Below are 21680 nucleotides of genomic sequence, written 5' to 3' on the forward strand. Positions count from 1 at the left end.
AGCATCATGTCAAGCCCCATCTCTCTGTTATGACGCAGACGGAGCCACAGTACCGTCTCCATGCAGTCACAGAGTCTGATGCTCTTTCACAACCTGAACAGAACCACAGCAGCACAATTCCAACAGCATAGAATGTATGTAAGTCCAACTCATAAACACGTCACACAAAGGAAGTACCAGCAGGCTTGCAGAGGAAGCAGTGTGAAAGAGAAACAGCAGGACAAATGGAATAAGGAGCAGAAGAAGAGCCTCTACCTGCAGCGTGGGCCTGCAGCCAGACAGGGGCTTGGCTGGCAGGGAGGAAGACCAGAGCTGGCTGGAGCCCGCCAAAACCGCCTGGTACCATTGTTCTAAATCTAACTTGGGTAGTGAAGGCCTGCTGCCCTCAGACTGGCACTGCAGGGCCCAGCGAGCAGCAGCAGCAGAGAGAAAGGAGCATGCGGCATGGAAAAGATGAATGGGAGAAAACAATATGGAGATTAGAAAGGATTTCAAAACACTTTTATTTTACACAATTATAAATTCTTCTTCTAAAATATCTCCAAAACATTGTTCCTATCAAGTGCTGTATGCCTTATAGCCTCCAGCTGCTATATCCCTGTTTTACATTCCTGTATCCTCATTCTTCTGGTCTGCTGCAATGGCCCACTTTCTCACAGTAGCATTAACATTTAGATCCTCTTTCACTTTCATGTATCTCTCCTGCACTTTCAATTAGGCTGCCATGCAGAATCTCTAATCACTGCAGACACACCAGCTTGGAGTAAGTCTTCATTTTACACCCATCTTTGCAAGTAGCTTCTGTCTCTAAAGCCCCGCAAAAACATTCCAATCCACCTCGGGTGGAAGTACTACTCGTCAGTTTGCAACGGCATGCTGGGAAACACGAAACCCTTGCTGAGATGTGTCTTCAACACGCACAAGAAACACACACATGCAATCAGGTTTAACAGCTGTCTCGCTGCACTGCACACAGGTCAGGACAGCAGACACCTCCAAAGACAGAGACAAGGGACCTACAGCTCTAGTCTGCAGGGAGGTGGTACATGACTCTACCTTTGGCATCCCATACATACGACTCAGCTGGCCCACTGTCACATACTCCTTTACACACACACACAATAGGGAGAAGGAGACACATCAGACATGAAGGAGAAATAAAAAGGTTTTGTTTCAGATAGCCAAGATCCAGTGTATTGTTATTCTGCCTGCTTCAGGCTTTGTGTGTTTCTAGTTCACCCATGTACACCAGCATGCATGCAACATAGAAAAATAGCCTCTTCTTGATCCGTTTTTTCCTCATTTTCTCTTAGATCCTCTTGTCTGATAGGAAAACATCAACAAATTTCTTGTAGTGTATTGGTCAAGTGCCAAATTGAAGAGCTTTTTTTGCAGTGATTAGTTCTTTGCCCTACCTGATGTTCTTCAAACTGCCAACATGTGCTTACATAAATGTTGACAACGAGGCCTGGGATGATCAGGAATAAATTAAAAAAAAAAATCACACAATAAATGAAGAAGAGGATTCACTCTGTGCATTGCTTTCAGCACCTGCACGTTTGTTCCATAGAACAAAATGAACGGAGCGAGTCGTTTATTAGTCAGTCTGTTGTCACAGTGGGTGGAAGTGGGACCACTAGCATACTTATGTTAATATGAATGTTAAAATCACGTCTCGTGAACCCAATCTCGTATCGTCCCATCTCGTTAAGTGAGTGCCCTGTGTGCCCTATATACACATATATGTATATACACACACACACACACGTATACACACATATATACACACACACACACACACTCACATGTATACACACGTGTATATACTCACATATACATACACCTATATATATACACACATATACATATATATATATATATATATATATATATATATATATATATATATATATATATATATATATATATATATATTAGAGCTGCCAATTGATTCAAATATTTGATCGCGATTAATTGCATTTTGTCCATAGTTAACTCACAATTAATTGTATTTCATCACAGATAGAAGATTTATCTGCAACAAGTAGGGGAAATAGGTGTGCAACGATGTACAACTACATTGACAATTACATAAAATTTTATTTAAAGGATATCAATTCGGGAACTATGGGCCAGTATTAAACAATACTGTCAACAAGCATATTTTTGTATTACTATTTTTCTTTATTATTAGCATATTAGCTCTTAAACTCGCCCATAAACGTTCAGCAAATCCAAAATGTGAACGAGTGAGACCTCATGTTTTTGTTTAGTGTCATCGCCAAATTAGATTTGTTTATTTTTATTTTGTTTAAATACATTGAAATTCATAATTATATTACATTAAATTATTAAATTTATTTTATTACAAGACTAGCTATTACTTAGAAATCCCAGTTTTTGACTGTTTAATGTGAGCTGCGATTTGTCCCACTTTTAAGACGCGACCAATACATATTCCTAAGATGACTCTTCTTATTTGTTTTTATGTCTTTACACTCCCCGTGCATGCGTGGGTTTTCTCCGGGTACTCCGGTTTCCTCCCACATTCCAAAAACATGCTAGGTTAATTGGCGACTCCAAATTGTCCATAGGTATGAATGTGAGTGTGAATGGTTGTTTGTCTATATGTGCCCTGTGATTGGCTGGCGACCAGTCCCGGGTGTACCCCGCCTAACGCCCGAAGACAGCTGGGATAGGCTCCAGCACCCCCCGCGACCCTTGTGAGGAAAAAGCGGTAGAAAATGAATGAATGAATGAATGAATGAATGAATGTCTTTACAAGACACAAAAAAAGAGGAAGACACGTGTGTTCATGGCGCACATTGGGATTGGACACTTTTCCTTTCAGGCGACACCTAGTGGCCATTGGAATTCAACGAGTTGTGCTTATGACGCAGTAAGGCGCCCAAACTGAATGACACGGAGCATACCAGATGCTTTTTGTGATGCAAGAGTCAGTAACACAAAGCATGAAGTACTTTACGAGCAGACAAACAACACGGCTACAAGGTGGGCGTACGGTACCTCTCTCATCGCCGTAGATGACTTGGGAAAGCTCTTTCCTCCAGTGATGCTGTGGTACCTCTTCTCCAGGGCCGTAAGCCTCTCCTTTTCCTGGACCACGCAGATAAGAACATGTCCACAGGATCAATGAACAGCACATCACAACCTGTACTGTATATTCATCCTCATCATTCATGACATTTTACATTTTGGAGCATTTGCAGCGTGGCCGTCCTGTCTTTGGCCAGACGCTCGCATTCCTGAGATGCTTGCAAGCCCAGCTGGTCGCCCTGCTTCTCCAAAGCAGACACCTTTTCCTGAATAACAACAAAGAAATGGTCATTGAACGCTACAACACCACATGGCGTGTGCATGATTTACAGCAGTACTTCGGCCACCATCAACCCTTCATGATAAGGTGCGACCCTCCCTCGCTATATCAGAGCGTTTCCGAATGAATTAATAAATTTTAAAAATCAGTTTTGTGCTGACTGTGGTCCACTATTAGTCAAAACATTAAAATACAAGTGTGTACTGTATATCATAAGTGTGTATTATATATGTAACATTGTGGCCACTCGGTAGCAGTCATGACATAAACATTGGTGAGACATCACTTACACAACATTATAAACACTGATGAAGTCAGCCATGGCATGTCCCACATGATAAGAGTGAAAATAAGTTATCCTCCCATTCCGTGTGGAAGTGGTAAGTTGTTGGCTTCTACGTTTAGAAGAAATACATTTGAGGCTAATTGGTTAGCTCTCTAGTGACCGTCTCCAGTCCCTGCAGCATAAGTGATGTAAATAGAGACAAGGGTTGTAAAGGTGACTATAGGGGTATTATTTCATGTCTTGAGGGCTCTAATAATGTTAAAAAGCATATTTAGACTTGACTAGACTTTAGCTTGGCAAGGTTTAGGGATTACTGCACATATTGTGGCATCATTGCAATTAAAGTGTTTTTCCGCGCATCAAGTCTGGTGCTTGTGTGTCTCAGCCAACATTACATTCTTCCACATCTTTGAAGGCATCTTCTGAATGCCTTCTAGTTGCATTTTAATGGTTGACATATTCATGCTTGAAATGCTAAATCCAGGTGAAAATGGCTTCAATCAGCATATTTTGGACTATCATAAGCCATTATATTTTGTGAAGCTGTGTGAAGTGGTGAGGGATTTTATTTAATCTCAGATTTTAGAGCCGAGTTTGAGCCCAAAAAGAAAAGCAGTGACGATGGTGGATGGAGTTGCTGGTAGTTGCTGGACCATGTGGAGTGGCCAAACTTGGTCAAGAAGGAAGTGATTGTGTATCCTGCAAGGTTTGGCATGATATGGTGGTTACCTTCCTCTTGGCCACGCTGTGGTGGTACTCGGCTCTCTCCTGGAGCAGTTGCTTGCTCATGGTCTCCCTCTCCTCCTCCAGGCTGCTTTCTCTTTCCAGCTGTTGGAACTCCAGGTCCTCAAACTTCTTGGTCTCTGCTTCCAGAGCTTCTCCCTTCTAACACACACGTGACATCACCACCATAATAGTGGAAGACTTTAGCATCATTAAAGCTCTTTAAATCCACTCTGATTTTCCACGTTATCTGCGTATTCTAAGAATATTTTTGTGGTACATATGAAGCTCTTGATATTAATGACATGCACCGTGCGACTATCATTTCTGCAAGATTGGCTGAGGATAGTTGTTTTTTTAACACCTACAATGAAAGAAACATATCTGCATAAAATGCCGCCTGTGGCCCTGCTGCACAATGACACGGCATGTAAAGGTGGCGTGGTGATGATTGGTTATCTTTGTGGCCAGCAGAAACACTTGATGTGAGTTCAAGTACCGTATTTTCTGGACTATAAGTCGCTCCGGAGTCGCAAAAGGCCAAAAATGCATAGTTAGGTAGAAAAAAAACATACATAAGTCGCACTGGAGTATACATAAGTCACATTTTTTGTGCGTAATTTATTTATTTATAACTACTTGACCAAAACAGACATTACGTCATCTTGGAAGGCAAGTTCTAACATTAATAAGAATAGCGAAAAGGCTGAATAGTTGTAAGATATGCTAACATAATGGTTATTCAGCTACACGAGAAATAAACATCAACAGAAAAGGTGTTCAGTGTTTATGTAACAAGAAAATGAATGAATGAACTATTTTTAGTAATCAGTAACTGTTTGTGTTCTTCATCGCAGTAAGAGGAGCCTCCACTTTACGCCAGTCCCTAACAAGTTTCTCACTTACGCCAAACTTTCTCTCTGCTGCTCGATTACTCGTTTTCAGCTACAAATTGCAAAACTTGCAGCTTGTAGTCTGCAGAATATGATTTTCTTTTGGGGGGCATTTGTGTTATGTCGTTCTCAGTTGACTTTGTAAGCTAACGTCTACTGTTACTATATATATTCATTTATAAGTCGCTCTGGAGTATAAGTCGCAGGAACAGCCAACCTATGAAAAACAGTGTATTTACAGTGACTTATAGTCCAGAAAATACAGTATGTTAATAGTATTAGTGGGAGGTTATATATACTGCATGTCAGCCATGACAAACCGTCACATCACAAGCACACATGCAGGCCTCATTAGACATTGACCAAGTCACCAGCAGGCGTGTTACCAGGATAAATATGTTCACATTACGCCTTTTATTATGATTTTCTTATAATAATTACTGTTTTTGGGGGAATTGTCCTTTTCGTCCTTATACGACACCTCTGGCCAATAGCACTCATCATCAATACATAGAAAAATATATATTGACTTTCATTTCTACTACGTTACACTCGTGTGTATTCCAGCCGCCCTGCCTCCAAACACAGAACCAAAGAGGCTGATCAAAGGGCTCACTCTGTTCATGCCGTTGTTCTAGGGAACAAACGTGCCAAGGTGCTGAAGCCAAGGCACAGAGTGAAGCCTCTCTTGCCTGTGTGGAGGAAAACACGTGTGCACACGGCAATATATGGAGGCCAGTCGTTCACTTTTATTGATTTTTGACCCGGGCTTAGTGCCCACAAGATTTGTAATCTGGCGAGATCTTGTGGCACCCCAAGTATTGGCTGATGGGCAGCATAAAACCCTGGTGGAAGCATCCCTACTCCATACACATTCCATGCAGTCCAGGGGAGGTTTACACAGAAGAGGTATTGACTTGGGAGAGGTGCAAGGCACCCCGTTCTTTACGCCAGGTCTTGTAGAAGCATGGACTTTATGATATTGATGTCTAAGGGGGATGCTCTGAAGGGAAAGAGGCTACTCTGACTGATTTGAGACGTTTGCGTCCGTGGAGGAAGCACTGACTGCTTTATCCCGGTGAGACGACCCACCCTTTTCAACTGCTGTTGTAACTGTTCCCGTAGGGACTCGGGACAGTTATGCAGCTGCTTCTTCAGCTCAGCGTGGCCCTCCTGGAGTCTCTGCACGACCCGACGCTCTGCCTCAACATTAGCCCTCTCCTACAAAACACACACACACACACACAGTGCAACACACACAGACAGAAAAGTAGAGAGAGTGAGAGGGAGACAAGGAGAAAGATAGAAGGGGGAGAGAAATAGTGAACAAGATATGATAGAGAGAGATAAAGATGGAGAGAGAGAGAAAGAATGTGTTACAATGTAATTCCATGCAAGTAAAAACCTTATTAAAGAGGTTAGCAATAAAAAGCAGGCAGGTTGTGATGGATGCGTATAATCCACCTTGTCAATTCTTTCCATAAAGATCATTTCAGAAATAGTACAATAGTACAAACCATCCAGTTCTATGAAAAATGAAAATTTATCTCAAATCCTTCCCACTGTTTCCATGACACACCCTTCACTGCTATCATTTCTATAGCAGAGTATGTTGTTTTTCTATGAACACAATATGTATGGAATCATCTCTCCGTATTTGCTAGAAATATTGTCTTTTCCGCTTCCTCGTGAAACTGAGTCATGAAAGTGTGATTTATTGAGAGGTGAAGCAGTCCCCATTAAAAAAGGGAGATATCCAGTACATACATTAGATGGCATTACTATTGAGGGGTGAAACAGTCCCCCTTAAAAAGAGCTATCCAGTACATACATTAGATGGCAGTATTAATATGCTGGGTGTTCCTTGCATACAGGTTGACTCATGCAGGCCGTATGGAAAGAGCATCATGGATGATCAAACGTCACGTGAGTGTTAAAGAAGCAGTTTGTGAACAAGGTTACACTTGGGGGCGGTGTGCACACACATGCAAGTATGGTATCTTCTCGCCATTGCTCACACTGACAACCATGTTACCAAGACAGACAGTCATGTACGGTATGATCTGGATGTCTACCTTGTCTTTCTCCTGCTGGGTGGCCTTCTCCAGCTCATCCAGTCTGCTGTGAAGCTGACTGATGATGTCCATCTCCACCTCAATCTGCTCCACTTCCGCCCGTCTCTCCCCTTGCAGCAACGCACGCTCCATCTCTGCCTGCACCAGGGCAAAAGTCAGATATCACAGATTTCTTCACTAAAAGACTGCATTCAACCACAAAAGTGATGATTTATGAATATAGGGTGCTAAGTGGAGAGGGGCATGCTGTACACAGACTACTAAGTACTTTGTATGCTATTGTTTGTTGTGACAACGGGGCAAAGGGGCGTATTTCCACCATCAACACTGATTGACTCCACACGCTACCTCCTGCTTAGACTCCTCAAGTTGTTGCTCCAGCTCAGTCAGGCGGCTTTTCAGGTCATCAAGCCGTGACAGCACACGCACTCGCTCTTCCTCCAGATAAAGCAGCTCCAGCCCATCTGATGTGGCCGCATCTTCATCCTGCAGGAAGGTAGGGGGACGTGTGGGTACGCTTACATGGTTACACCTCACGGCAGTATTTGTAGGAAAAAGTCATGACACTCATGTTCTACATACATACACAGAATGCTACAGAATGTGTTTTGGGGTATGCAGCTGTCAGCGACACCCAGCCCTCCAAAATGGAAGTGTGGAGGAGAATGGCACAACAGTCCACCACGCTACACGCATGCATGTGTGCGTGACTGTCAAAGCCCTCCCCCAGAGAAAAGCGTGTATCGTCTAGACTAGGAATCTGGTGTTTAAAAACATCATCTCACAGCCACGAGGCCTGGGACGATATTGCCTTGTGCATGTTTGTCTGGTTTTCCTCCTTTCTCTCCTCCAAACAGGCAGAAAGAGGGTTTCACCACCTTGGTGACTTTGTTCCATAGAACAACGGCATGAGTGGAGGATGTCTTCGAGTGTGGAGGCGGGGCTGCTAGCATACACACGGAGTGCACAAGAATGTAGCTTCATGAAGAGCAATGCAAGGTAACATTCATTCGTTTTCTACCGCTTATCCTCACGAGGGTTGCGGGGGTGCTGGAGCCTATCCCAGCAGACTTTGGGCGAGAGGCGGGGCACACCCCAGACTGGTAGCCAGCCAATCACAGGGCACATATAGACAAACAACCATTCACACTCACAATCATACCTATGGACAATTTGGAGTCTCCAATTAACCTAGAATGTTTTTGGAATGTGGGAGGAAACCGGAGAAAACCCACGCATGCACGGGAAGAAATTTTTTGGATGCAAATGTCTGTGGCATTATTTTATTTAAAAAATAATATGCCATTACAATTCCCACAGTTAATCCCACAGATCATAGCCTCGATGAGGAATTGAATGCGCAATAAAAAGTGACGAGTAGGGGTTGAGTGAAAGATGACCTTCCAAAGTAGAGTAGAGCCATGCATGGCTTGCGTGCATGCTGGGATGTGCCGCAGCATGCCGGCCATCGGCGGTGAGGAAGAAGTATTTTCTCTGACCTGCGTGTCTCCATGTTGCAGTGCTGATGCGGTGCTGGGAGCTTCTGATGCCCTCACCTCCTGATGAGTGCTCTCTGTACTACTACACTCCTCCTTCAGGTTCTCCTCATCGCTCTCTCTCCGTCTCTGTGCCAGACGGCGAGACGATGGCGACGGCATTCCTCCCAGGACACGCTCAGCGGAAGCACCCTGCATCGAGCCGTCTGAAAACCCCCCAGGGAAAGCTGCCCTCCCGGGGCCCAGTGGATCCAGGATGATGCTCTCTCCTTTGTTGTATTCGGCACAGAGATTCAGGATGGTCTCCAGCCGCTGCCTCTCCTGTGTCCAAAGAACAACATCAGATGAAGCTTTGATACTATGTTGACAGCATTTATAAAGCAAGTAACACTGAATGAATTTCATGGCTTAACAACGGTAACTCCAAGTCTCTGTACACACAAATAGACACTTTTAAAGTGTTTGGCCAACATAGGTTTCTGTCTGGAAAACAGGGTGAAGATGTTGGTTATTGTATGTGTCTAGACAGCAAAAACAGAGCTTTTGGCTTGGTGCAGACAGATGAGGTAACAATGACTGTATGTTCTGTTATTACCACACTAGATAAATATAATGTAACATTACAGTGCTGCTTTTCAACAGACTCACATGACTTGTTGAGTGCTTAAGGGTAAATGCCTGCTTTTGCTCTACATTGATGAACAAATGCACTACTTTGTGAAAACTAAAACTAAAATTAACACAACGACAATTTGGACAAGACCCGATCGGACCTCTAGCTGGTGGGACAACCTTGACAAGCATGTCATTATTTTTGGAAAAATGGTAATGCACAGAGTGAACTCTCTTCCTGCCTGTTTGGAGAACATGGCAGTATGGAACATGGGAAAATGATCCACACCATTTGTTGTGTAATTATTGTCCCACAAGGCAGTCTTTTTTACAGAACAAGAAATCTTGTCCCATTGTAATATTGCACTCCCTTGTCTTGTCTTGCATGCTAAGCCGTGTATGTGGGCAATCACGCACCGATCTTGTGTTCTCTGTGCAGAGGAAATCCTTGCTGCGCAACAGAACAAAATAAACACATAATTGACTCCGTACCATTCCGTAATGTACCTTCGCAAGTCACAGGCTAAACTACTGGAAGGTACTGAATGATCGCTTGTACTTCTATAAGTGACGAGAATAAAGGGCCATCTCATTCATTCATTCATTCAAATGCTAGCCAAGGAGCACTCTTGGCTAGCATTTCACGTGTCTTCTGTTTGTTATGGTGCCGTCCATGGAAATTATGTCAGATGCTTCTGATTGGCTGAACAGTGCATGGCGGCTGTGCCACGGTGACTTAGGCATACATATGACATGTGAATGTATCGCTGTGAACAGAGGTACTTTTATGAACAGCCACCGTGTGGATGGAGACAGTTTTGATACCAGAGAGGGGCAAAGGTGTGTTTATGAAAACATCCATGTCCGTGTGGACATAGCCTAAACAGTGCTGCAAAACATGGGATATTTTTTCCATGGCACTTATTCTGCCCAAATTAAGAGACGCTTCCTTTTAATCAAGATAAAGTGCCTGTCACCGTCTCCCCAGGAGGCATGGCTGGTACTTCCACGACACTTTGATACCAATCAGGGGGCCACCGAGTGTGAGTGCACTTCTCTAAAGCTAGGAGAAAAACTACACAGCCTCTAAAAGTAAAGCAGTATCAGTCATTTCACACGAGCTGCACCCCCTTCATTGGAGACCAGTCCTCTATGATGTTTTTGATGGTGTACATGCTGGCTGTGGCTTGTGACTGGAGACAGCGATGCGGGAACAACCATCTCTGTGGCACAGGTGGCACTGAAGCCTGCAATAAATTGGTACTTGAGTTTAAGTGAGTGGGTGGCAGCAAAAGAGCCCTTTGGGCTAAAGAGTGCTGTTTGCTGGAGAAGAGTCAGACATGCTAACATTTGCCTCCCACACAACATCTGCTGGCACACAGATTACACTCCTTAGCTCTCTCATGCCCCGCTTTCTTGTTTCTTCCAACATGCTCCATGAAAAGCCTGCTAGACAGTCTTCATGCAGACAGATTCTTATCACACTCCAACACATAATTCAACCTGATGCATCAAATTTAACACTTGCATGCTGGCAGACTGATGTGCTCTTTCATAGGAAAGTCAAGTGGACACATGACGAGTCTTTATTTGGACTGTGTGGTCTATTTTGGAGTTTCTATTAACTGTAAATTTAGTACAAGGGGTACTTTTGTTGTGGTTGGTTTATATTTGGTGACAACTGGTGCCTGCAATAATACAATAAGTTGCTTTTGTTGTGACGCAGTTAACAAAGATGAATTGAATGATACAACTACTTTCTGTTTTACACAATACTTTCTAACCATTTCTAATGTAGAAAGTGTGGTTGGACCATCACCATGGAGGCAGCTACACTAGACACATACGCTAATTGAGACACAGCCAGTGTATTCACACTGACAAAACCCCTGAGAGGGAGACCTTTCCTTGTGCCTTCCCTGTTGTGACCCTCAGTAGTCCTCAGTACTCAGCTCCAGTACTTAGTATGTTTACAGCCGTACGCTCCTGTGACGCCGTGTCGCAGACGGCATGTTCAACAAAAGGCGTTTTTTCCATATATCTGCAGGCACGCTAACAAAGTCTGCAAAACAAACCCCGCTCGTAATGAGGCAGTGATCCTTTGGGGGGAGGGTTCAACATTTCAGTTCCCGGTGGAGGAACAGCCAGATGATCCTGCCAAGAGATGTTTTCATTGAATCTAGCGCTGCTCTTATTCCCCTCTCTGGTGGTACATACATGCATCAAAGTCAGACAAGCCTCTGGATAATCAGCCGCTGGTCCTTCTTGAAGATGTCACAGAGGATAAAAGCGTGCGGGGGTGCTTGGCACTAACACAGCTGAAACCTCTGTGCTTACATGTCACATCTCTGCCTTTCCACACATGCACGTGTCATCCATGTATAGCAGAATAATATAGGACATGCTGTACCGTTTTCACACTGACTAGTCTCAACTATGTGATTTCCATTAAAAAGGTGATTGAGACCTGTGGCATACGCCTGGGCTCAAATAAAGACCTAAATGTTGGAATATGACGTGGTTATTACACATTAGTGGGGCGAGGAGGCAACAATGTAATGATAAGTCATGATGCCAGCTTTGAATGTGTTTCATTTATTATTATTTGGAAATAGTCTTGTACTTCATATCTGTGTGTTTATCAGTAGAGTGGTATTGATGTAAAGATGACTGACAGATGTTGCCAATGAAAAGCAGAGTGTACTACGTATATTTTATTGTGCTCTTTTATGATCCAGAAGGAGCAGCTGGTGTTTTGTAGCAGGTACCACACGCCGACTGCGTAGCTTCAAGCTGCATTAACTATGAATGACTGCATGATGGGGATACCCATACATTACATACATTACTACATTGTACTGTAGTACTTGTATGTAACAGCAGAGCAACTCTTTCTCCTCTGACTCCACAAATATCACTCACAGTTGAGGTAGGGACCACAGCAGTGGCTTTAAATATTTCATGTTTATGAACATTTCATATTTACAGCAAATTGTTGAACTTGCAAGCTGATGTAACTGCATGCACACATCTTACTATCCATAACAATAATCAAGGTGGAAGGCTTCATATTTCTCTAGCAGTGAAAAGTACTGTCACTTCCTTTACATGCACACAATATTACCTTTAAGGCAAGCAAATAAGAATATTTGCAATTTTGTTAATAACAACATGATGGCAAAATACTTGCATTTATGTTACATTTAGTTGCATCATATTCTGATGAAAAGCATTATTTGTATACATATTATCAACAATTGTTGAAGTGTTTCAATCAATTCAGTTTATATTCAAGTTCTATATATATTTATATATATTCCAGCTATCAGCGCTAATATTGAAGTATTTAATGTAGGGTTGGAACTCTCTTTGTGGCGGACCAATCGATATGCTCAGGAGAAGTGGAATTAGCTCTGTGAGTCATGATGGAGTAAGACAACAAATAACGACGAATAATAATAATAATGATAATAAGACAACAAAGTATTTTGACTGGGATGGGTCATATCCCTGGAAATATTATGTTGGTTTGTCTTCAAAGCTCATTTTGGTCACGTGACTGCAGCGATAGGTCGTGGCGTCATTCCTGTGATTTCCAGGTGTCTGTGAATGTAGCAATTTGTGTCAAAGTAGTTATGTGATGAACCATTCTTAGAATTCTAACGCTAGCTCAGCACTTATTCACATACCCCTGTGACCCCAACCAACTATGCTTGTGGTACCCCCACTTTGGGAACTGAGGCTCTAACACAGAGATTTCCAACACTACCTTAAATACTTCAATATTATGCAGTGTATCCATCAATAGCACTGATTGATCACTTCAACAGTTGTTGATAATACGTATACAAATAATGCATGTCATCAGAATATGATGCAACTAAATGTAACATAAATGCCTACATGTTATTAACAATATTCTTAATTGCTTGCCTTAAAGGTAATATTGTGTGCATGTAAAAGGAAGTGATTGTACTTTTCACTGCTAGGGAAATATGAAGCCTTCCACCTTGATTATTGTTGTGGATAGTAAGATGTGTGCGTGCAGTTGCATCAGCTTGCAAGTTCAACAATTTGCTATAAACATGAAATGTTCATAAATATGAAATATTTAAAGCCACTGCTGTGGTCCCTACCTCAACTGTGAGTGATATTTGTGGAGTCAGAGGAGAAAGAGTTGCTCGGCTGTTACATACAAGTACTACAATACAATGCAGTAACGTATGGGGTTGTGTATGTAATGTATGCAGTAATGTATGGGTATCCCCGTCATGCAGTCATTCATAGTTAATGCAGCTTGAAGCTACGCAGTCGGCGTGTGGTACCTGCTACAAAACACCAGCTGCTCCTTCTGGATCATAAAAGAGCACAATAAAATATATGTAGTACACTCTGCTTTTCATTGGCAACATCTGTCAATCATCTTTACATCAATACCACTCTACTGATAAACACACAGATATTAAGCACAGTACTACTAACATATAATATGATTTATGAAGTGAATGAGTGTGAATGAATGAACCCCCACGTTAATAAATACATGGTGTGAGTGAATTAACCCCCCATTTTAATAATAATATGTTAAACAGTCATGTTTATGAATATAGTAATTATATACCACAAGTATATATTATATTTATAAGATGCTCTATGTTTGTAGTAGAAGGTAGATCTTGCAGGCTTGCCCCCAGAAGGGGCTTGCAGGCAGGACAGTGACTTCAGCTCTGCAGTGTGTGTGCACAGGTAGACAGCCCCCTCTAGTGGACAAGTATTTTGGAGTCATTGCAAGTGGAAATATTATTTATAAAAGGTGAAATATGAAGCCACTCCTGTCATCATCAGAGAGACGTGTTATGCTACACACCAAAAACTCACTAAAATGTGGTACAACAAGGCCTGTCACCATAACAAATGTTGCTGGACAATAGTTGATGATAAACAATTGTAGCATTCATTGTATTTATTGGTTATGTATTTCTTTGTCATTAGCGCAATGTTAATATGATATAACAATGCCAATGCCAGACATCAGCCTATTAGCATATATGGTACACTTTTAGCAAGATTGTGTTGGGAATATGCCGTTTACGCTTCATGGGGTGTGATGTTTTGGGGCCTTTAGTCAAAGTAGCATATATGTTGTGGTCTTATAGTTGGGGAATCACGGCAGATTAAGCTTAAATTCCATCCTTTTGTATTATTCATTTCTTTATCTTTGTCACAAAACGATGATATGCAAACGTACTGAAATTGACATCAGATTAACTTTTCTCTACACAGGCACCAAGAAAGTATTCGTCTCCCCCCACTGGGACAATGGGGAGGATGGTTAGGTGTCATTCAGCCTGTTTGCAGGCGAGAGCGCGACAAGAGGGAAAAGGAAAACAAACATGCACACACACGATGTATCCAGGCCCACAATATGATCCAGTTTGTTTGGATTTATCATGCGGTTAATTGATTTATTATCATGACAGGCCGACTATGTACATCCTATACAGGTGACGTCCAACTGTGCTTTGTGAAACTGGCTGTTCCTGGCTTGCTGACGTTGCCTGTGAGCTGACTTCACAATACGCCTGCTTTTCTTAAATCAACTCGCTTCATCTAACTTGTTTTTTGGTAATCAGTTGTGTATGGAGTAGCAAGCTGTGTGTGAAATGACTTCAGTGCATACGCCCTGGGCTAGAAAATGTGTCTCGACATCGAGTCAACAATGACTAATTACGGGCCCTGCGGCGCCTCCCGCTGCAAGCGTCTGCGTTAGAACAACATAGAGTTTCTTTAGCACATGTGTTGCGTGTATTTGCTAGATCTACAGCATATACTGGTTATATAACTCTTTATTCAGCATACTATGTACATTCTGCTTTGAGGGTCTGCTGCTGGACCAGTGAAACATGGCTAACCTTTCAGTGAAAGATTGGGATGTGCCCCCCAATCTTAGTCTATGGCTAAGGGCTGTAACATCATACGTTCAAGGCATTATATAATGTATAAGTACTCACCACTCATATTGATACATGTTTGTATACTTATTGAGTATACCCTTTCAGGAACATGACACTGACGGTTTTGTAATGCTGTTGTATAGAATATCCAATGAGTTGACAAACTCATGAGAGCACTGAAAGCTTGTGATTGGCTCCTGCCAAATCAATTAGCCGCATCGCTGCAGGGTTAAAAATGTAAGAACAAAATAGCCAGAATTTAATGGTAATAATTTACCACTTTTACCACTCACACACACAACCACAACCACACAAGCTAACCCTGCTAGCTCCCAATCTCGTTCAGTAAGAAGAGATTCAGCCAACTTTGGCCGGTGTTTATCAGTGTTCAGTTTGGGCTTTTTTTTTCATTAATTTGAGTCATGAGAGTATGTAGTGTACAGTGTACCTGTATGAAACATCTCCCCACACAGAAGTTGCCTGTATGTGTGTATGTTTTTGCACTGTTTTGTTTCCATTTGCCGACCAAAGGCCTTAGCAAGCATTTGCTGTCAGAACCAAGGCGCCGCTGCCCGAGCACCTCCAGCGGTACTTCCTAGTTGAAAAAAATGTCCATGTCATCGTCTGTGTCAATGCGCTAACAGTGTTCATTCTATTTAAAAACGAAACATTCCCACACTGCGGCTTTCACCTTCGAATGGCTTTTGTGTGACCATCCATGTTAGCGTATGCTGGCTCCGTTCTCACAGAGCTGGCTGACCATGTGCTCACACTAGATCTGTTGCGGCCCCCGGAAGATTCCGTAAGATTGTTGTAGGCTCACACCACACCAGCTCTGTGCCGCTCTGCTCCGTCTGCCGTCCATTCAGGTACTAACTTCTTTTCCAAGGTGCTGCAGACGTCACAGACGCAGGAGCACCCTTTGGTCAATTTCATTCATTCATTCATTCATTCATTTTCTACCGCTTTCTCCTCACGAGGGTCGAGGGGGTGCTAGAGCCTATCCCAGCTGTCTTCGGGCGAGAGGCAGGGTACACCCTGGACTGGTCGCCAGCCAATCACAGGGCCCATATAGACAAACAACCATTCACACTCACATTCATACCTATGGACAATTTGGAGTGACCAATTAACCTAGCATGTTTTTGGAATGTGGGAGGAAACCGGAGTACCCGGAGAAAACCCACGCATGCACGGGGAGAACATGCAAACTCCACACAGAGATGGCCAAGGGTGGAATTGAACCCTGGTCTCCTAGCTGTGAGGTCTGCGCGCTAACCACTCGACGCCATGCAGCCATCCTTTGGTCAATTTAATAATAATAAACATTAAAGAAGATATTTTTTTTGTACCTACTGATTGTATGAAGTAGGAGACACTTTTGTGACTCCTGACTATACAAACTGGACATTTGAAGGTGAAGAACACAGAAGTAGATAGGAAGAGACCAGAGCCCACATTTAAATGCAACCTCTGTAAGAGTGTCTCCAGTCGGGATGCATTAACATAACACCTCAGCTCATTATGCATGCTAAAAGATGCAGTGACGAAGCATGTGACTCACCAGTCTCTCCATTTCCTGCTCTCGAAGTCGCTCCTCCCGCTGTCGTCGATGGTATTCCAGCAGCTCGTCCTCATTGTCGCTGATCTCTGTGATGCTGTTCTTCCTCTCCCTCATTGGCGGTCGTCCTGTAGAGATCTTCCTGTTGCATCGGGGACTTGCCATGGGAGATGATCCCGTAAGAGAACCCAGACTGTAGGCAGGCGAGAGGGAGTTGCCAAAGGCAGCCTTTTGGAACCCGGCACTACTGCCTTCCACCATCAGAGAGGTGGGTGAGGGACTACGAGCTCGCATTCCCTTGCAGCCAGTCAAGTCTTCGGGCGTAGTTCCAGTCTTGCGATGAAGCCGTAGACTCTCCGGGACCGGCTTACGTAGACACGAGGGACTATCTGGGGCCTTCAGGGCAGCTACCGTTCCTGGGATTGACACTGGGAGTACTGGGATGCCTCTCCGAGCAATGGAGGGACTAAGAGGAGGAAGTTCTCTCATATTCCCCCCTCCACCATTCAGTTCTAAGTTTCTCCGGGCCATGCGGGGGCTAGCAGGCTGCTGGCATGGGGATCCTTGGATGATATGGACAACTGGATCAAGAGGAGGCTGAAAGGTTTTCGTCGGGTGGGAAAGTTGCCTGGATGGGCTTGAGGAGACGGAGCAATCGGCTAAGGGTGTCTGCTCTCTAAAAGGGCTTGCAGGCCTTTCATGAAGCACAGTGGTCATCTTGGTCCTCACACATGTCGGGATCTTGGAAGTGAGGCTACTTGGCACTAGATTCCTGCTACTGAGAGGTTCATTTGACCCCTCGCACACATCTTGGCATAATCCTCTGCGACTAGGCATAGGGCTCGGGGGACCATCACCTATGATGTTCCTTTGCAACCTGGGGCTTCCTGGTACCTTCTGACCCACAGTGGAACCATTCAAGTTGGATGGGGGCGTCCGTGGCTGTAGTACAGGGGGCGGCTGGCTGGTGAAGTTATAGCTGGAGGAGCGTGCAGGCACTGGTGGCAGAGCAGAAATGGGGTCCTGGGGGGCTCCACCTGGGGATGGGCTAGTAAAGCTCCCACTGCTTGCCGCTGAAGGGGAGGAGAGAGGAGAAAAGGGTGGTGATGTATTGTCATAGCTGGATCCCACCGACATGGCCCCTGGACTCGTAGGGGGGGACAGCAAATACCTGCCCCCACCATTGACCATTGGCGACAAGTGTGAATGAGTCACAGGTTGTCCCCCGGGGGGCTTTTTGTCTTCTGAGGGGCAAGGTTGAGGGTCATCCATGGCTAAGGAGTCCATGATGTCCTGGAGGTCCTTCTCGATGGAGCTGACAATCGCGCTGTGCTCTGATTGAAGCGTCTCACCGAGGTCTTGGGAAGACTGTGCTGGGGGGGCTGGATGATTCCCATTGACCAAGCTCTCAGTGTCTATAAAAAAAAGCAGTTATGATAATACATAATAATTAGTGCTGTCACGAGATGAGCCAACACATAGTTAACCCTGTCTGTGTGGAGGTGAGAGACAAGGAAAACACTGAAACCGGCAAAATTAATTCATTCATTTATTATCGTCCCAGGCCTCGCACCGAAGAAACAGTTTTTGTTCTGAACGCGAAAACTTGTCACGTTGTAATTTGACATTATATTGATACCCCTACTTAAAAGGAGCTGTGGGTCACCCAGTGGACACCACAGAGATGAAATGAGACTAACTTCAAACCAAAGAGGGTAGCGTCAAACACAACAGTAAATAATAAAATATGTCTTAAAGCATGTCTTAACTTCACTGCTTCTGGCATATGTCAAATATAGAAGCACACATACTAGATTCACTTCCGGTGAGATACCCTCGTTCATTCACAATAAAGCACATGGCAGTAAACGTCAACCGGTTTCGCCCCACACAACTGACTCCAGACACAAGGATAATTAACCACACAAATCACCGCAAAGTAGGCAAAGAGACACTTCTCTTAGACAGCGGAGAGAGTAAAGTAAATAAAGAGACTTGTTAGCTAACGGCCGGCCGTAATGGATGGGAAGCTTAACCGCTGCATGCCAAACTTCATTAGGAAACCAGGCAATTATTCCACACCTTGGCTTATCTATCAATAAAGCCCCGCATTTCTTACAATATGTCTGCTTAGTTAAGGTAAATGTGACCACTGGTCCACGTCGGCATAAAATGTTGGACATTAAATAGGATATGTCAGTAGGTAGAAGCATCATTTTAGTCAGGTAGTGATTGTGATGGAAGGCTACTCACGTCAAACACGGTTAGCTTTAGCATCGTTCATCCTTGACAAACATCCTGTAGACGGGGCGGCTCTGACTGACACTCATTGAGTCCGGTAACGTCTGACTCCACGCACCGAGTCGAGCACTGCGGCGTGGTTCGTCGGCACGGACATTTAAATCGGTCTTGGCTTCTGCTCTGTATCGGCGGCGGTTGTGTTACCACTGTTGTCAAGCTCTTTTTGTGGGTCTTTTCCGGTTCCAGCCTTCAATATAAACGCCAGCCCATACCCAAAATGGTGACTACTTTGCGGTGTCATAGAGCGTCGTGAATGATTGACTCTGAAAGCACCACTATTTAAACCCTTCTGTTACTTTTCACAGTGACGCTGCATAATTGCAATATTAATGCAGTTTGCGATTATTTTGAAGGTACAGCTGCCACATTTCCGGCCATTTGGACGCCGAGCTTCCTGTCTGCAGCCTGGTTGGTCATCTTCGTGTTAAACTGTTATCAATGCAATCCTACCAAGTTTGTCGCCATAAAAATAATATTAAGGTGGCAAATAAGTCTTCCATACACTTTGCATTCTGAACTCTAACTTATGAACACTTTAAAGGTGTTCTGGGAATGTTCAGTTTAGTGCATTTCTTTTACACACACACACCAACATTGCACTGTGAGTGCAACAGATATATTTGGTTGCAAACTGATACAGACGCCAATAGCTTTGTGCTTCTCAAGACCAACAACAGATTGGTATTATTATTTATATCCACTTTTTAACATTTAGATGTGAAGTGTAGTTTGAGGATGGAATATGAGAATGTGACCAAGTGTACCCGTTGATGAGTCCTAATGAAATATCATGACATGACTACGACCCCATGACTACTATCAGGAGAACCAGAGTATGGAGGTCAGGAGGAGCCACCTGGCATGGCCCAGCAAGGTGCACTGTATTCAGGCACACGCGCCAAGCAGCCAGAGTGCCGCCAAAGAGGTCTCGGGCAAACCCTTTGCGCTTTTCAAACCTCACGGCGACGGCGATGCATCGTTTCGATGTATTGCTCACCCACACAGCACACACAAGTAATCTTGCCTAATTTTTTTAAATTATCGGTCATTGTATGATGTAATTTGTTCCGTGTGTCGCCTGATTATTATTATTTCTACTGACGTGGCCTGTCAGACTGTATTCTGAGACCTCCATTCAAGCCATGATGACTGCACTGTGTTACGTGCCTACTGTGTAATCATTTTCTAAGTCTGACGTCTGATGTAATCAAGCTGAAAGGGCTTGCCCAGCATAATAGTTGTTCATGTGCAGATAACGTCTTTTATAAACAGATGACAGATATGCAGGATGATTGTGGGAGTGGTACCCTCCGTTTTAATCGCTATGCAAGCTGGGAATGTATCATTAAGAAAAACAACGGAAGGCTTTCATTATTGGATCAGGATGTGCGTGGATGCTATACTTACTCCTAAGTGGCGGCCACTGGAAATAACACGCTAAGAAAAGATCTTCTTCCAGCTGAAAAGTCTGCCCAGAGACGGCGAGGAATGAGATGCACATAAAACATGCATGCTTTTTGGCAGCGGCCCTCAGCTGGATGCCTTTCAAGCAATGACGACTGCATTTAAAAAGGACAACATTAACAACCACTAGAAGCACTTTCAACAGGTTGTCGACAACCACAGCTCTCTGCCAAAGCTTCCACTGCTCATGACACCCACACAACAATGTAAAAAAAAAAACCCAAAACATAACTCTATAATAATTCTATGAAATGAGCAGAAATGGCGCAAGACACCATAATATGCTAAGTTTGCAAAGCAAGAATGATGGCAAAAGGTGGGGAACATAATAAATCTGTTCTACCATCTCTTGTGTACGAGAGTGTGTCATGAAGCGTGGGACAGAGCTAGCGAGTACGAATACACTGACCCAGTCAAAAATGATGATTCTATGGCTTTATATACAAGACTCCGCTGATTTAATGATATCATCATATCGCCATACAGTGGATGGGAATGGTTGTTTGTCTATATGTGCCCTCTGATTGGCTAGCCACCAGTCCAGGGTGCAACCCGCCTCTCACCCAAAGACAGCTGGGGTAGGCTCCAGCACCCCCGCAACCCTCGTGAGGATAAGCGGTAGAAAATGAATGAATGAATGAATATCGCCATACATCCCTAAAATATCCCTATAAATGCTAAGGTCCGTATCGCCCAACTCTACTTCTCAATGTTATTTTTTGCAGTGAAAATAACAAGACCAATGTGTTTTGGTGTTGTGAGCACTTTAAGAAATGTTAGAAATAGTAAAAAAAAATGCTGTCCATAGTGTGTTACACTATGCTACACTGTTACATGATGTTACACTGTGTTACACTGTGTTATTGTGTTACACATTTTTAAATAAAGTCCTGGAGGGAGTGTCCATGAGATTTGTTGAACATGCCGTCACCAATGTATGGGAAACATTGAATCACTATTTGGGGTTTTCAAAAGCAG

General features: G+C 43.6%; 1 protein-coding gene across 10 annotated transcripts in view; it reads right to left on the bottom strand.

Annotated features, from left to right (window-relative positions):
• The window catches only part of phldb1b (pleckstrin homology-like domain, family B, member 1b), a 63007-nt gene that overhangs the window by 17488 nt on the left and 23839 nt on the right, over positions 1-21680 (bottom strand). For 7 of the 10 annotated variants that reach the window (XM_058080686.1, XM_058080685.1, XM_058080688.1 and 4 more), the window contains 9 exons: positions 16941-18352; positions 8814-9131; positions 7663-7800; positions 7315-7452; positions 6332-6460; positions 4353-4508; positions 3213-3323; positions 3028-3117; positions 256-396 (listed from right to left, as the gene is read on the bottom strand). In XM_058080686.1, the coding sequence (XP_057936669.1) occupies positions 256-396; positions 3028-3117; positions 3213-3323; positions 4353-4508; positions 6332-6460; positions 7315-7452; positions 7663-7800; positions 8814-9131; positions 16941-18352 (2633 nt within the window). The remainder of the gene's footprint in view (positions 1-255; positions 397-3027; positions 3118-3212; positions 3324-4352; positions 4509-6331; positions 6461-7314; positions 7453-7662; positions 7801-8813; positions 9132-16940; positions 18353-21680) is intronic. The other 3 variants (XM_058080689.1, XM_058080694.1, XM_058080691.1) reach the window with 2 other exon arrangements.

The sequence above is a fragment of the Doryrhamphus excisus genome, chromosome 8 (assembly GCF_030265055.1).
Source record: "Doryrhamphus excisus isolate RoL2022-K1 chromosome 8, RoL_Dexc_1.0, whole genome shotgun sequence".
Lineage (NCBI taxonomy): Eukaryota > Metazoa > Chordata > Actinopteri > Syngnathiformes > Syngnathidae > Doryrhamphus > Doryrhamphus excisus.